General features: G+C 48.7%; 2 protein-coding genes across 2 annotated transcripts; one reads left to right on the top strand and one right to left on the bottom strand.

The window, feature by feature from the left end:
* The first annotated feature begins 2,391 nt into the window (after positions 1–2,391).
* Positions 2,392–3,641, top strand: GPR182 (G protein-coupled receptor 182). The gene has a single exon (XM_049783009.1). The coding sequence runs from the start codon at positions 2,392–2,394 to the stop codon at positions 3,598–3,600; it is 1,209 nt and encodes a 402-aa protein (XP_049638966.1). The 3' UTR covers positions 3,601–3,641.
* A 6,665-nt stretch (positions 3,642–10,306) lies between these two features.
* Positions 10,307–15,621, bottom strand: ZBTB39 (zinc finger and BTB domain containing 39). The gene is made up of 2 exons (XM_049783965.1): positions 15,495–15,621; positions 10,307–12,971 (listed from the first exon to the last, which is right to left on the bottom strand). Exon 2 carries the CDS (start codon positions 12,925–12,927, stop codon positions 10,792–10,794), a length of 2,136 nt encoding a protein of 711 aa, XP_049639922.1. The 5' UTR covers positions 12,928–12,971; positions 15,495–15,621; the 3' UTR covers positions 10,307–10,791.
* Between the last annotated feature and the right edge of the window lie 1,639 nt (positions 15,622–17,260).

The raw sequence follows: 17,260 nt of genomic DNA on the forward strand, positions 1-17,260 counted from the left end.
AGGTAAACACACAGAGACAGAGGGTGCAATGGGGGTTTCCAGGGCTGGGAGAACAGGGAACTTGGGAACAAGTACTTAATGAGTATGGAGGTGTCTGTCATTTTGGTATTGGGAAAAAACTTTTGAAAATGGTTTGGAACTAGATAAAAGTAGTGCTTGCATAATATCTGACTATACTAAATGCCTCTTGGTCATCATTTTATTTATTTTTTATTTTATTGAAACCATTGTGATTTACAAAGTCCTTCCTACTTAGGTTTCAGACATACAATAAAATCTGGGCCAATCCCATCACCAATGTCAACCTCCCTCCACCAATCAATGTTCCCAGAGTACATCCCATACCACCAGCCCACTTCCTGCCCATCAGTCTGCCAGTACAACAGACCCATTTTAAATTTAAGGTTGTTCCTTTTTTTTTTCTTTCTTTCTTTTTTTTTTTTTTTTTTTTTTTTTTTTGGTTTTTGGGGTCACTCGCGGTGGCGCTCAAGGATTACTACTGGCTCTGTGCTCAGATGTCACTCCTGGCAGGCTTGGGGGACCATATGGGATGCCAGGAATCAAACCCAAGTCCATCCTGGGTCGGCCACATGCAAGGCAGATACCCTACCATTGTGCTATCTCTCTGACCCAAGGTTGTTCATTTTTAAATGAATTGAGGGTCTAGGGGATAGTCCAGTGGTTAGAGGTTATGTCAGCCATGTGCCCAATCCAGATTTGGTTCCCAGAACCACTTATTCCCCCAATCATTACCAAGTGCAGAAGGTCCCCAGCACCACCAGCCTGGCCTAAGTATTCCCAGCACTGTAGGGTTCAAATAGGTCACATCCGAAGTCCCATGCACTAAACCAAGAGCCCAATTGACCAAGAATCACTAGTGGGGACTCTGGGCCTCCTGAGTTCCCCTTGTGAGATATAAATAAATAAATGGTTTTTAATTACTTGAGTTTTTATTGGTGGACCATATGCAGCTATTCTACTCCAGCCAGCACACCCTAGATCTCCATGCTACAGAGCCAGCTCCAGGGGGCTCATGTCAATGGCATGTGAGATAAAGAGGTTGTGTTGTCCACACAACAGATAAGGAAGCTATCCTTCTACTCCACAAGGGACCACAGGGATCAAATGACCCATTGAGTTTCCCATTGAGTGCTCCAAGAAGCAGGACACAGTATGTCCAACCACAGCACATAGCCACTAGCACCGAGCCTCATACCTAAGGAAAGAGAGGTCAAGTGACTGTCTGTCTCCCTAGGAATGTAAGCTGTGTTCCTTTTCCCCATCCAGGAATCTCCCTGAAGCACTGTGCAGTTCCCCTCTCCATCCCCCCTTCTCTCTCTCTCTCTCTCTCTCTCTCTCTCTCTCTCTCTCTCTCTCTCTCTCTCTCTCTCTCTCTCTCTCTCTCTCTCTCTCTCTCTCTCACACACACACACACACACACACACACACACACTGGGAGAGTCAGAAGGCAAGACATATCTCCATAAAGCATTTATCCTGGCCAGTTCTGCACTCAATATTTCACCTTGATGGTTTGCTGAATTCTTTCAACACTCAATACTCCTGACTGTAGGCACTATTACTGTTCCCATTTGGCAGAGCAAAAAACTGAGACTTAAAAGAGGCAAGTGCACCAAATTGGTGAGCCTGGAGTTTCGAGTTTGCAGCCCGACTCCTCCCTCCCAGGTCTTTCACTATGACTTCCTCTCTCCAAGACCCTCAGCCAGTGATGCTGCTTCCCGGATGAGAAGGGCGGCCCTGAAACCCTCAGCAAAGCCTGTCCCACAACTTCTGCTCCAGCCTACTCACAGCTTGCCAAGAGTTCAACCACTGCCCTCCAAGACCAAGTGCTTTGACAGAAACTCAGGTAAGTGTCTTCCCTCTCAGGAAGACAAGAATAAGGTCTGGGGAAAGTAGCAATTGACTTTCATGCTTGATGCCTAAATGTGTGTGAGTGCTGTGGATGAGGATGTATGTGCCCCACTCATGGTTCAAATGGCAAGAAAGAAAAAAAAAAAAAAAAAAGAAAGCCCATGTGTAAGAATGGAGAGAAAGGAAAGCTGGACACCTGGAGAAAAGTGACGTCAGGGTGGGTAGAGGGTAATAAATGGAGCCAGAAAGAAATATTGGGTGCAAACAGTTCTGGTCTCACCAGACACTAAGGTCCTTTAATAAAGTGTCTCCAGTCAAAGCTGCCAAATAGGCTGTTGACTGCTTACAGTTGACTGCCACAGTTGAAAAGTTCAAGTTCCCTTTCTTGCCTCTTCAGCCCCAGAATCTGTACCCAACCCCTGCCTCTGTGGCCTGCTGCCTGGGGGAGCCAAGACTGCTTTGCAAATCTCCTTTCTCCTCTGAACCTCTCTTCTCCCTACTAGGCATTCACTGGTCCTAATGTCAAACAAGACCAGCCCCTCTGAGGGATTCACCCCGGAGCCTGCCAATGACCTGGGGGAGATCCACAACTGGACTGAACTGTTCTATTTCTTCAACCACACTTTGCCTGAGTGCGAGATAGACCTGAGTGAGGATGCCAAGAGTGTGGTCCTCTTTGTCCTCTACCTGGCCATCTTCGTGGTGGGGCTAGTGGAGAACCTCCTGGTCATCTGTGTGCACTGGCGCTGCTGCTCAGGCCGCTCAGGGTTCGTGCGCCTCTACATCCTCAACATGGCCATTGCCGACCTGGGTGTCGTCTTGACCCTGCCCGTGTGGATGCTTGAGTTCACACTGGAATACACCTGGCTCTGGGGCAGCTTCTCCTGCCGTTTTGCCCACTATTTCTACTTTGTCAATATGTACAGCAGCATCTTCTTTCTGTTGTGCCTCAGCGTAGACCGCTACATCACTCTCTCCCATGCCTCATCCTCCTGGCAGCGCTCCCAACACCGAGTGCGTCGGGCCGTGTGCGCCTGTGTCTGGGTCCTCTCAGCCATCTTGCCACTGCCCGAGGTGGCCCACATCCAGCTGTTAGAGAGTGTAGAGCCCGTATGCCTCTTCATGGCGCCCTTGGAAAGCTACAACGTTGGAACCCTGGTGATTTCACTCTCTACCACCATCCTGGGCTTCCTGCTGCCCTTCCCTTTCATCGCCATCTTCAACGTTTTGACAGCCTGTCGGCTATGGCGAACAGGTCAGCCCCAGGGCCGGCGTCACTCTATATTGGTATCTGCCTACACAGCCACCTTCATCATCTGCTGGCTACCCTATCATGTGACTCTGCTACTGTTCACACTGCTTGGGACCCATATCTCCTTGCACTGTTACGTGGTCCACCTGCTCTACTTCTTCTATGATGTTGTCGACTGTTTCTCCCTCCTCCACTGCGTGATCAATCCCATCCTTTACAATTTTCTCAGCCGCAACTTCCGGGGCCAGCTGCTGAGCGCTGTGGTCCATTACCTTCCCAAGGTCCAGGCCCGGGCAAGGAGGCATGCTTCTTCCTCCTCTTCCTCCTCAACGCAGCACTCCATTATCATCACCAAGGAGGGCATCCAGCCCACTGCAGCGAGCCCCCAGAGTCCCCTGAACCTGAACTCCCAGGCGTCAAATATCTCTCCACTCTCTGCTCCTCCATCTCTCCCAATCAGTGAAGCAGAAAGCTAAAGTCTAGGTGAGAGATGTGGAGGGGTTGGGGGGCAAGGGTCAGAGAACTCATAGTCAATTGAGTTTATTTTAAAATACCAAAGTGTTTCTTTCTGTTGTACATATTATTAAAAAATTTCCATTTCTGTCCCTTAAAAAAAAATAAATAAAATAAAATAAAATACCAAAGTGGGAAGAGGGAGAAGGGGCAGAGAGAACAGGCACTGTACTATTTCATAGTCCATTTTTCATAGAGCCAAGCAGGGAAAAGGTGAAATAAATATTAGCATATCCAGAACTCTGAATCTCTCAAACATGCACTTACTGTCAGACTGGGGAGGAAACCTAGACTAAACAGATAGATACTCAGTAGAAAGAAGGCATACTCATTTCAGAAATCTCCCAGCCAGAAAGGAAGGAGTGCTGCAGAGATTATAATCTCCCCCAAACTTTCCTTTTGTTTGTGTTTGTGTTGCTCTTCCAGCATATTATGTGGGCTATGGGAACAAGAGGCCAGAGGTCAAGGAAGCAGGAGGCCCAGCAGGACACTTCCAAATGTGCATGCTCAGAGCTATGATAAATGAGGGTGAGGGAGAGGCAGAGGCTGAGTCGGTGCAGCAGCTGGATGAGCAGGATGGAGTCTCCACCCCCACAGGCTAGGAAACAACCCCATTTCCTTGCTGACACTCTCCCTCTGGTTCATCCACTCCCTTCCCTCCCAAAGGGAATCCCAAAGGCAGAGGATTCTCAGAATCAGAGCTTTTCCAAGTCTATTTCTTCAACTCCAGGGTATTATTTCCAGACCTTTAGAAAGAAATACTAGAGGGGCTGGACTCTATCTGATAGCACGGAGATAAGGTGTTTGCCTTACATGCAGAAGGATGGTGGTTCGAATCCCAGCATCCCATCTGGTCCCCCGAGCCTGCCAGGAGTGATTTCTGAGCGTAAAGCCAGGAGTAATCCCTGAGCGCTTCCGGGTGTGACCCAAAACCAGAAAGAAAGAAAAAAAAAGAAATACTAGAACTTCATTGTCATCCTTTTATCTGCATATTACAGGGAATTTCAAAGGATTACTGTAGGGGGTGACCATGGACTAGTCCACAGTAGGTGTTGACAAATACTATCCCGCTGCCCTTGCCCCTAGCCAGAAAGGGAAATGAAAATTTTCCACTATTATAACGAGCAGTGTTCTGGTACTCTTCTAAGTCAGTTTTCAGTCTTAATCTTTTTTCTCCCTGGCTGCATATTTCATTTTTCTTGTGTAGGAGCTAACTATTGACTCTTGTGCAACAGGAGCTGACAAGCTCTAAAGCACAAAGGTTCAAAGCACATGCCTGGCATACAACAGGCCCCATGTTCAATTCCTGGCACCACATGCCCCCACCTCCAGCCTCTCTGGAGGGAACTGAGCCTGAGCAGTCCTGCATTGCTGGGTACAAGAACTAAATTGTCTGGCCTGCAAGGGAGAATGCTGTTTGGAAGTCCCCTCACCCTCCCTTCAACAAAATAAAGAAAAAGACCAAGTGTCCAGCAGATAGGAAGAGAAGTACTATTAATATAGGTCTACAAAATGTATCAGTTTAGGGGCCGGTGAGATAGCACAGAGGTAAGGCCTTTGCCTTGTACTACAGCCAACACAGGAGGAACAGTGGTTTGAATCCCAGCATCACATGGTTCCCCCCAGCCAGGACTTTTTTTTTTTTTTTTTTTTTTGGCTTTTTGGGTCACACTCGGCAGCGCTCCGGGTTTACTCCTGGCTCTACGCTCCAGAAATAGCTCCTGGAAGGCCCAGCGGACCATATGGGATGCCAGAATCTGAACCATTGTCCTTTTGCATGCAAGGCAAATACCCTACCACCATGCTACCTCTCCAGCCCCAGCCAGCAGCGACTTCTGAATGCAGAGTAAGGAGTAATCCCTGAGCGCCCCCCCCCCAAATAAAGTAGTTTAGAAAACCAGGACCATATCCACGAAGAGTGAAGTAAACAACTTAGAATGGGCCCCTTCAGTTATAAGTCTCAGTACTACCCATGGAGAATAACAGGCTTCAGGACATAATCTGAGAGCTGCTGTCCTGTCCACAAATTTAGGTGTGTGGAATGTTTATCTTGGAAGAGCTGCTCTCTGGCTCGCTAGCCTGGAGTACTCTTAGAAACATGAAACTATTCACCAGATGCATTAAACATGTGCTCCCGGGGCAGTTATGTCCCTGAATGCCAGGAACACAGAGGGAAAAGGTCCCCCAGTCCCCAGCACATTGAGCTCAAACCTAAAAGGGTCTTAGAGCTGCTCAGTGGCAGAGAAGAAGGCTGAATTGTTCAACCAGGAGAATCTTGACTATGATCGGGGATTGTAGGAAAGCTTAACCTAACCAAGCAGGAAGAATCAAATCACCAACTTAGATAAAACCAAACTAAAATATAATACTGGTATCTCTACCTCTTTGGGCTCCAGAAGTTTCATAAGGGAACCCCAATTATACATGCCTGTCTTCTTAAATCCTAGCTTAACTCACAGGCCATTTTCCCAAGGCCTTGTTCCTCTCACAGATTTCACTCTGGCAACCAGTTATCACCCAGGGAGCATGATAACTTCTTTAGGGCTGGCGGGGAGGGATCCTGGTTCTGTTGACCACAGCAAGTCTGCTCTGCTTAGCATTTACCAAGAACAGGGCCAGGCAGAGTACACTTGGATACATCACAGCCTAAATTCTAGAAATCCACATCTTTCCATACTGGAGATATGTTTATTAAAAGTATGCCCGACCTCTGCTTCCTCTTAGCATATGCCTCTTTCAACTCAAATGTTGTCCAACAGCAGTGGCCAAATCCTAAACTTAATATTATATCTAGTTCAACTACAATGTTAGCATAGTTCCTCTACTCCAGCATCCACAAAAGATCCACTTAGGGATGTTTCCCCCTAAAATAGGTTGGGTCGATGTTTTGTTTTTGTTTTGGTTTTTTTTCCCCTCTAGAAACAGGTCAAGTTAACTCTGGGAAATACCAGTTACAGGAATGGAAAATATGCCACCTGACAGACTCCTGCCCTCTGCTGAGCTGCTGAAGTGAAAAGGTGGTGGTGGCAACCCAGATGCTCTGTACTCAGGGATGCAGATGTTCACGGTCAACAGGAAACAAACTCCATTTTCAGATTTCCTTTTTTTTTATTCTAAATAAAAACCACACTTTGTGCCGAACAATGGAATATAAAAGAATCAGATGTACGATTTTAGACATCTACTATTTGAGGGGGAAAGTTTACAAAATATACAAAACTTTACAGCAATAGATAGTAAACACTTAAATATTAGGAGGTCAGTACTTATTAATTTAATGGAAGGAGTTAGAAGTCAACAACTCTTCTGTTTCATAAATGACTTTAGCTAGTAGAGGTGGGCAGGGAGGGTGGAGTGTTAAATAAACATCAAAATCAAAAGATTCCTTTTCACTCTGAGGTGACTTCATGAATCATCATACTGAACGGAATGCTGTTGTGCCCTGCTTCAGATTCCTTCAGGGCAGGATTGAGGGGATTCCTGGACAAGCACAGACCTCCCCACAGCCCATTTCCAGACCCTACTTCAGCCCCCCAAAATATCAGTGTCCACCTACAAAGGGATTTAAATTCACTTCCAAAGTGGAGTTGGCTGGGCAACAGGGCACAGGAAGCCAAAGGGGGGGGGGGGGGGGCAGGGGGGGATCATCAGTAGCAAAAACCTGACTAGAGAAAGTATAAGGCCCAAAAGCTTGTCCTAGAGACAAATGGGCACAAATATATCAAAAGTCAAGAACTTTTACTCCATTTCCTGCTTTTTAGGGGTCTCCTGGGCTGGACTCTTACTCCCACCTCTTTCCTTTCCATCTAACAATCCTACTGGGTCTTACCATTTAAGACCAAATACTGTGGTAGAGAAGAGCTCCCCACAGTGCTGGAACCAAAGTAATTCAGAGAACCCAGCCAAACTGGGCCTGAGGTATCCAAAACAATGATCCCCTCCTCTGGCCGCAGTTTATCCCAGTGTGCCATACATGTTTTACCCCTTTCCCTTAGGAAACAGGAATTACCTCATGCTTGGTTTAATGCTCTACAGTTGCCATCTTGAAATTCTTACTAATTCTTAAGGGGCTCTACAAATTATGTAGCCAGTCCTGAGTACAGAACAAAAAAAAAGGAGGAAATTGGAAATAAGACATTCATAGGTGAAAGGGAACCTCAAAATAGCCCAGTAAGATACAGTTCTAAATCAGACTCCAGGGTATTGGAGGCAACAAAATCAATTGAAGAGGGGTTGAAAAATAATTGAACTTCCTATGAAATAAATATATTCCATCAGGTATCCTAGAGTGCCCTCAGCCACAATATAACTTCAAAGTATTTCAAGTAAAGCAATTCAGAAAAAATGCTGGAGGCAGAGGCAGAGAACAGAGGGTTTGGGTGTGAAAGCAGGGACATACAGAGGAACAGGGTTTGGGCAATACGCCTCATGAGCTACTGACCCTGCTACATGTCTGTGATCTACTGGGTCTCCTCATCAACCACTAGACCTCAGAGAGAGATCAGGAGATACAGTTGTTTGTTTAGTGTTACAGAACAAAGTTTCAAGGATTGCTTTTTGGTTTACTGGCTAAAAGGGAAAATTTCACAGTTTCAAGTTAAGTATACATATTACCTAGCATTATGAAACCATCAGTTTAGGAAAAAGGTCTCTCTAGCACACTGAGCCAGTTTCGGCTACCTGGCCTGCTGCCAGTTTCAGCATTCTTAAAAGCAGTCAGGCAAAAATCAGTCCTCACGGGGCCAGAGAGTAGGAAGGTGTTTGCCTTGCACACAACCAATCCAGGACAGGCGGTGGTTCAAATCCGGTGTCCCTTATGGTCCCTGGTGCCTGCCAGGAAGGATTTTTGAGCACAGAGCCAGGAATAACCCCTAAGTGCCACCGGGTGTGACCCTCCAAAAAAATCAGTCCTCCCCAACTTTGAGATCATTCAGCCTTGAAAAGCTTAGCACCATCTTTTATAAATTTTCATTCTTAAATTTCTAACAGTCAATGGAAAAAAGAGAGTCCAAACATGGGTGAGAAGTCTCAGCATTTCTTTGTTGACAAAAAAAGTTCCAGAGAAATATTTAACAAGTTGAGTGTTTTGGTTTGTTTACTGGAACATACCAGATGGTGCTCAGGGATCATTCCTATTGGGGTCAAGGAGCAAAACAGGGTCAGCAGCATGCAAAGCAAACACTATCTATGCCAACTATGCCATCTCTCCAGTCCCAAAATGTTGGGTTTTAATGTTTAAACTATCTGGAGGTCACTCAGACAAGTTTTCATGTAAGGGTCACCCCAACAGAACCATGAACCTCTTATAGGCTCTATCAATGGAAAGGCAGGGAGAGGGGCAGCAGGTCCAATAAAGCTAGAGCTTTGATTTACCTGGATATCTACATCCAATTTTCCAAAATTAGGAAGGATGAGAATTTATCTTCTGTGTGACCTGATCCCTTCAACCATCCCCAACCTACTCCACAACAGATGGAAGAGGGATTTAATAAGCCTCAACTTTCTAGAGTTTACATCCATTTGCTTAAATAGGTTTTTTCTGCTTTTTTTCAAGGCTCGGCACATTCACCCCAATCTACTCTGCTTCCCAAATCTCAAGGCCAGGATTTTCCCCTGTAATATGGCTACTCGCTATGGGGAGAAACTCCTTTTCCTGAAATCTCTTATCCAAGAGATGCTGGGTAGTATGTATTTAAAAATAAAAATAAATAAATATCAACATCCAAAAAGGCCTTGTGGGTTTATTAAAAACCACTTCCTTGTGAACTAGCCTGGGTATTGCTGAGTCCAGTCCCACCAGGAGTAGTTCAGGGCCAAGACCAGGAACTCCCAGAGCTCGACTGAGCAAGGTGAGGTAGTATGAGGTCCTGAGGTGCCACCTTGTGAGTATGCAAAATCTGAGGGCCCTCTCCCTCAAGCCTTCTTCGGGCAAGGCCTACTCTCAAGCCAAGAGCCAATCAGTCCCAAGGTCTGAACCAACACGCTCACAGTGACCTAGGGAGGGGCTGACCCAGCTACTGTCTAAGAGTGCCCCCTGGTGGAGATGCTATGCCAGACCCAGATCAATTCCAGCAGGTCAATGGAGAGTTCACCAAAGCTGCTCAGTTAGAATACTGGGACAGACAAAATGCATAATCTGCTATATACCACCAGTTACTGAAGGGCTCACAATTCACCAGTCCACCACCTCATGGGATCTTCTCAGCTACATGAGAAGCCAAGCATCTTTCTAAGTGAGAGACTGGATCTGAATTAAGGCATAGCTGCTGACATTGCAACCCATTAGAAAACTCAAGGTCAATGGAGATGGTCATAATGACAACTGACTCTATTAAAAGTGGCTCCCTGCCCCCGTTGCCCCACAAAGATGACCGTATAATGCAGGTCATCATTCCATCACTGTTTCTTTGGAACGAGGAGAAAAGAGGAAGCTCCCTTCCGGTCCATCAAGGCGCCACTTCTGGCAGCACTACAGGACACCTCTTCTGGCTGACAAGGATTCATTCCCAAAGTTTTGTGACCTATTTTATTTCTATTTAGAAAGCTGTGTACTCAGTTTGGATGTAGCTGCCAAAAGGTTTTACTATTCTATCAGCAGGTTAAGGCTGTAGAACAAGCAGACTCCTCCACCCCTGATGCCTTTTTCCTGGTAAGGATTAGAACTACTGAACCTGAGGTGAGTGGCCCTGCTGACCTGTCTTTTAATGGCCACATTTCAACGTCTCTCAGATCTGACTGTTCCGGTTAAAGTCTGGCAGAAATACCCACAGTGAAAACCTCTCTCCACCCCCTCTATTCAGTGAGGATGTTGGCTGGCGTCTTAGCAGCATAAAACCTATCATCAGTAAACTAAAACTTGAGAGGCTGGAAAGGGGGATCTAGATGACACAAAACGCCTAAGACCCCGACATTGGCCTCAAAAGACTTTTAAAAAGCAGCCCTCGTGGGCAAGAATAGGTAAGGAGGTAAACATGATAGGGCCATTGCTTCTCAAAAACAGTGACAACTTATGTGCTCTTTCTTCTTTCTTTAAACACAAGACAGAACCAACTTGCTAGCAAGGCAAAACTGTTAACTTCAGCCGGAGAGGGACCAGAAAATCAATAATGTCCTGGCTGTCTCTTGGGAGTTCCCTAGGCTCTGCTGAGACCCAGTCAGCTGTCTGGGTTCTTTTCTGCCTCTTTGGAATGGATAATGTACATGAAGGTCTGTTCAATGGTGAAGTCGGGTGGGAGGCTGCCTTTGTGCACGCCAACATGTTTGCTCATGAGGTTAAGAGTGGAGCTGTAGTGGCCACAGACCGTACAGCGGTACATGAGGGCCCCCGAGTGCGTCTTCAGGTGGCACTTGATGGTCGAGCGGCCTCGAAAGAACTTGTGGCACACCTTACACTGGTATGGCTTCTCACCTGTGTGGATCCGCCGGTGATAGTTGAACTCACTTGTGTGGGCAAACCTTTTCCCACAGACCTTACAGCTATACTTGCTGTTCCCAGGTTGGCCTTGCAGAGCCAGCTCATCACTAAGGAATTCCTCAGCAGGCAGCTTTCGCTTCTGGACAGCTGGGTGCTGGAGCCCTAAACCAGGCCGCACGTCAAGGCCACTGTTGCATTTGTGCTGGCTGACATGGTAGCGATAGGCAGCTTCCGACTTGTAACTCTGGCCACACAAGTGGCAGCGGAATAGGGCATCTTCCAGGCTTTGGTGCACAGCCATGTGCTTCTCGAGGAGATGCCAATCCACAAAGCTATTTGCACAGACAGAGCAGGAGAAGACTAAAATGCCAAGATGTGAAAGTGTGTGCCACATCAAGTTGCAGAGGTTGAGGTGGCGCTGGTCACAGATGCTGCATGCCTGGCCCTTCAAGTTTAGATGGTCGAGGATGTGACCCCGGACTACATGGAAATCTTTGGCCAATGCCTTTCCACAAGCGGCACATTTCAATTCTGGAGAGGCCGTTCCAGAAAACAGATTAAGCTTCCCAGGCAGGGGGTCATTGGGGTGGACAATGATGTTGTTCTCAAATATTCCATCCCGTCGGTGTAGAGTGAGCTGCCACTGGGTAAAGAACTTGGTTTCACACATGTCGCAGGAGAAAAGAAAAATACCTATGTGGGATAAAACATGGGTCACCCGAGAGTTTCGGTCCTGAAAGTGGGTCTCGCAGACCTTGCAGTTGCCTGTTAGCAAGTCCACATGGTCCCGTGCATGCTGTCGGATCAGCTGGATGTTGGGCTCTAGAACTTTCTTGCAGACCTGGCAAGGCATGGCCTTATTCTCTTGGTTGTCGTTCTCTCCAAAAGTCAGCTCATCCTCAGTATCATCACTCAACTCAATTACCTCCTCAGCTGTACCAATTTCCTCAGTGGGGTCTTCAAACTGCAAGTCTTCATCCCCCAGGTCCTCCAGCTGGAGGTCATCCATCTGCCCAAAGCTTGGATCTTTGGAATGGTCACTATTGCTCAGACAGGAGTTGGTCCCAGTGGTAATGTCTATTGCATTGTCAGAAATGAAACAGCTGTTTTTACTGAAGTCGCCATTGCTCTGAACTTTGAATGGCAGGCAGGAACTTGTGCTGGTTTGAATGCCCATACTGATGTTGCTGAGGACTGGCTGGGTCCCCACACCAGGAACAGATGTGAAAGAAGCAGGTGTGTCATGATCTTCTGTCTTTGGTGGTGGTGGCTGCTGTGATATTGACAAGCCACGGTTTGTATCATTGATGACATTTCTCTCTTCCTCTTTATAGTTTTCTCCAATATCACTAGACAATATATAACTTCTATCAGGGGCAAAGTGCTCCCCACTACCACGAAGTTCTCCAAGGGGATGGGTTGGTTCTACTGAGCCGCAATTCAAAGAACTGGCGTGGCTCTCACTGGTGCTGGTCAGGGGCTTGGCAACAGCAGTATTCTCCAGGTCAGGAAAGGTGGCATGACAAGCCTGGAGGAGATCCTCCATACCCAGGCGCTCAGCCACCTCATAGATGACCCCAACATTGATCAGGTCTGTGAAGAGCTCAGATGTGTACACAAAGCTCAGAATCTTCTCAAAGTTGGCAGGGGTGATGAAGTCCACCACATAGGTTCTGGCAGCATCAAGCCCAGTATTCAGGAAAAGGTTCTGGAAGTAGCCAGCCGCACATGCCAACACGGCTTTGTGGGCTGGGAAAGAGCGGCTCCCCACCACAATGGTGACATCGCACATGGTCTCTGAGAGCCGACACTTATTGAGTTCCTTCAGCAGGTTGTTGGGGTGGTTGGTGCTCTGCAGCTTGATCCTCATGCCCATCTTAGCAGCTTCTATGAAGTTGCCTCCTGATCAGCACAGTTAATCTGTGGAGAGCAAAAAGGAAAGTTAGATGGTCAAACACATTCTTGACAGGGACGAGCTTTACCAGAAAACACCCAACTTAATATTTCTAAGTCCAGATGAGGAGCAGGAATGGTTTCACTTGGCTGGGGGTAAGAACAGCTGGGGAAAAAAAGAGTAACTTGGTCATAAATTCATAAACATGTATTTATAAACATATATAAACAATCAAAATGACAAAACCCTAGTATTAAGAGGAATGGAAACCTGGATTTTTTTAGTGAAAGAACCAGATATCAAACAGGGGTTAAAGGACTTTGCTTTGCCCAGTCCAGCAATATATATGGCCCCCTGAGCAGAGCCAAGATTAAGCACCAAGAATGTGGGATGTGATGAGGGCAGTGAAATAGTAAAATAGGTAGGGTGCTTGCCCAAGTTTGATTCCTCACATCCTATATAACTAATCCCCTGACACCACCAGGAGTAATTCTTGAATGCTGAGCAAGGAGTTACCCTCTGAGTATTTCCAGGTATGGCCCAAATAACAAAAAACAAAAAAAAAAAAAAAAAAAAGAATGTGGGTTTAGGTCTTAAGAAATTAAATTGGAAAGGGGAGTAAATATAGGCCTGATTGGACAGAAGCAAGTGCCACAAACCCAAGAAGCTCAAGGCCCATTCTCACAAATAATTTGAAACTTCATTAGCAGTTTTCTATTAACCTCCTAGTTACTGAGTAGAGAGATAGTACAGAAGGTTGGGTGCTTGCCTTGCACGAGCCAACCTAGGGTTCTACACCAACAATGGTCCTCCAGGCCCAGCTGGGAGTGGACTCAACAACCACCACCCTCCAAAAAAAAAAAAAAAAGTTCCTAATCAACTACTGAATATGAGAATATCCTTTCCCCTTCTAAAGCCAAATAATCACATACATTCTTGAACACAACTATATGGGACCTCCATCAGCTGCTGAGGAGAGAGACAAGATAGATAGATGCCCCCTTCTTTGAGTTTCTGGGTCAGAATTGTATCCTTTGAGTCCCTCAACAAATCAGTTGCTCGTTCTGAGTCCTACAATCGCTGCTGGAGCTGTGGGAGGAGAAACTGACCCCCAAATCCCAAAAGGGAGGCTAGAGGACTCCAACTTGGGCCTTGAATATTGCTCAGGCTCGCTTCCTGTGTAACCCTTTTCTGAGGAGAAGCTCACGCAGACTGACCCAGTCAGAACAACACTGGCTAGCTAAGCTAAGGAGAGAAGGCATCGAATTACAAAGCGAAGAGTCCCCCCCCCCCAAAAAAAAAAAAAAAAAAAAAACCCTGCAGCCACTTTTCCCGCTTCTGGAGCCTCTCCAGGGAGGAGGAGGAAAAGGAGGCCAACTAAAGGCCCTTCCAGGCGACCACTCACTCACTCAGTCATTCACCCCCTCACCCCACCAGCTCTTTCTTCCACCTCCTCACCATCCTCGACTTTTTTTTTGGGGGGGGGGTTCTAGAAGCTTCTACGCATAGTTGGGTTTCACCACCCCAACTTTTTGGGGGGAGGGCCCAAGAAGCTTCTGCCCCTAGTTGGGCCTACACCAAGCCACACACACACCCCTGGGGGCTTCTTGGGGTGGAGAAACACACTCCCTCCCCCCCAAAAAAGGCTGCACCCCAGTTCCCAAGGATATAGCCAGCCTTGAGGGAGGGGAGTTGCAGCTTCCTTAACTTCCAAGAAGGTGCCTGAGAGAGAGAGAGAGAGAGAGAGAGAGAGAGAGAGAGAGAGAGAGAGAGAGAGAGAGAGAGAGAAGAGGAGAAAGAAGAGAAGAGAAGAGGAGAGGAGAGAGAGAAGAGGAGAGGAGAGAGAAGAAGAGGAGAGAGAAGAGAAGAGGAGAGGAGAGAGAAGAAGAGGAGAGAGAAGAGAGAAGAGGAGAGGAGAGAGAAAGAAGAGAGAGAAGAGGAGAGGAGAGGAGAGGAGAGGAGAGGAGAGGAGAGGAGAGGAGAGGAGAGAGAGAAGAGGAGAGAGAGAAGAGAAGAAGAGGAGAAAGAAGAGAAGAGGAGAGGAGAGAGAGGGAGAAGAGGAGAGAGAAGAGAGAAGAGGAGAGGAGAGAGAAGAAGAGAGAGAAGAGGAGAGGAGAGGAGAGAGAGAAGAGGAGAGAGAGAGAGAGAGAGAGAGAGAGAGAGAGAGAGAGAGAGAGAGAGAGAGAGAGAGAGAGAGCTATGCCGGCGCAGCCCAACCTCCTCAACCTCCTCCTCCTCCTCCTCCTCCTCCTCCTCCTCCTCCTCCTCCTCCTCCTCCTCCTCCTCCTCCTCCTCCTCCGGGGGTGCTGGAATGCCAGAAGGGGAGCTTTAGCTCGCGCCCCGACATTTCCTCAGGGGGTCCCCGAGTTCCTGCGGCCCTGTTCCAAGGAGAGAGAGAGAGAGAGACTCCCCGCGGCCACTTGGCGCAGGCAGGCCGAGGCCAGGCGCGGCCCTGGGCGGCGGGGCGGCTGGCTCCGAGGGAAAAGCGCCTCCGAGCGGGAGGCGGGCAGCGGGCGCGAGGGAAAGGCCGGCGCGAGGCTCGCGCTTACCCGGCTCGGCGGGCCCCGAGCAAGCATCGCCGACCGACCGCCCGACCGACCGCCCCGCGACGCCGCCTCTCCCGCACACAAAGGCCCCGGCCCGCCGTGCCCGGCGCGACGAGGAGGCGGCGCCGCTCTGGCCGCGCGGCCAGACTCTCCATCCGCCGCGCCGCTCGCCAGCGCCGGCCCGGGCCGCCCCCGCCGCCCGGCCCGCAGCGCCCCCCGCCGTCCCGGAGGAGGCAGCGCCCCCCGCCGCCGCCTCGCAGGAGGAGGAGGTGGAGGAGGACGAGGCAGCGCCCCCTACGGCGGCTCGGGGGCAACCCCCGGGACAGCCCCGGCCTCCGGGCCTTGCTTGCACTCTGCGCTCGCTTGCACTCTGCACTCGCTTGCACTCTGCACTCGCTTGCACTCTGCATTTGTTTGCATTCTGCATTTGCTTGCACTCCGCACTCGCTTGCACTCCGCACTCGCTTGCACTCCGCACTCGCTTGCACTCCGCACTCGCTTGCACTCCGCACTCGCTTGCACTCTGCATTTGTTTGCATTCTGCATTTGCTTGCACTCCGCACTCGCTTGCACTCCGCACTCGCTTGCACTCCGCACTCGCTTGCACTCCGCACTCGCTTGCACTCTGCACTCGCTTGCACTCTGCATTTGTTTGCACTCTGCATTTGCTTGCATTCTGCATTTGCTTGCTCTCTGCACTCGCTTGCACTCTGCTCTTGCTTGCACTCTGCCCTCGCTTGCACGCTGCACTCCGCACTGGGTCCCCCTCAACTCCCAAGCAGGCCCCAGCGAGGTTCTGAAACCCCAACCCGACCCGCCTCAGCCTCTACGCTGCCTGGAGGGCACCCACACCCACCCCCCAGGACCGAGCTAATGTTGACTACCACAGCGCTTCCTACACCCCAGGCCTAGCTCTTTTCCGAAGCCTGGATCTCCCCTCTACCCAAGGCAGGACACCCCTCTCTCTCTCCTCAGTCTGCTGAAATGAAAAGCCCTCTTCAATTCTTAGTTCTTTCTCCTGACCTAACCTCCTGGGCTAGGTCTCATACTTCCAGAAGTTTCTTCTTCTTCTCCAGAGGATCACAGTTAGGTCTTTTGATGGCCTGGGGAAGAGAAGGGGCTTTAGCGTTGCCCCCCCCCCGCACCCCGCACCCCAGGCCTAGCTCTTTGGCAAGCCGGGATCCCCCACCCCCACCCCAATGAAGGACTCCCCTCTCCTCAGTCTGTTGAAATGAAAAGCCCTCTTCAATTCTTAGTTCTTTCTCCTGACGCCTTCTGGGCTAGGTCTCAAAGTTCCAGAAGTTTCTTCTTTTCCAGAGAACCACAATTGGGTCTTTTTTGTTGGTTTGGTTTGATTTTTGGGTCACACCCAGCAACGCTCAGGGGTCACTCCTGGTTCTACGCTCAGAAATCGCTCCTGGCAGGCTCGGGGGACCATATGGGATGCTGGGATTCAAACCACCTTCCTTCTGCATGCAAGGCAAATGCCCTACCTCCATGCTATCTCTTCTGCTCCCACAATTTGGGTCTTTTTGATGGCTTGAGGGAAAGGATGGATCTGGGGTGAAGAGTCTCCCCAAAGGGGACACCAACCCTCTGGGCTGTCTCTCCCCTGTCCACAATGAACTAAGTGGACAGGGAGTTTTTCCGAAAGCAAGAAATCCGTGGTTCTGCCTTCCAGCACCCTCTCAGAACATTATCTGGTTCCCTATGACAAGCTTTTTCATAAAATCTGTTTGAAAGAATAAATTAATAGTAGAGGAGGCAGA

This window comes from Suncus etruscus, chromosome 11 (assembly GCF_024139225.1).
Source record: "Suncus etruscus isolate mSunEtr1 chromosome 11, mSunEtr1.pri.cur, whole genome shotgun sequence".
NCBI classification, from domain to species: Eukaryota; Metazoa; Chordata; class Mammalia; order Eulipotyphla; family Soricidae; genus Suncus; species Suncus etruscus.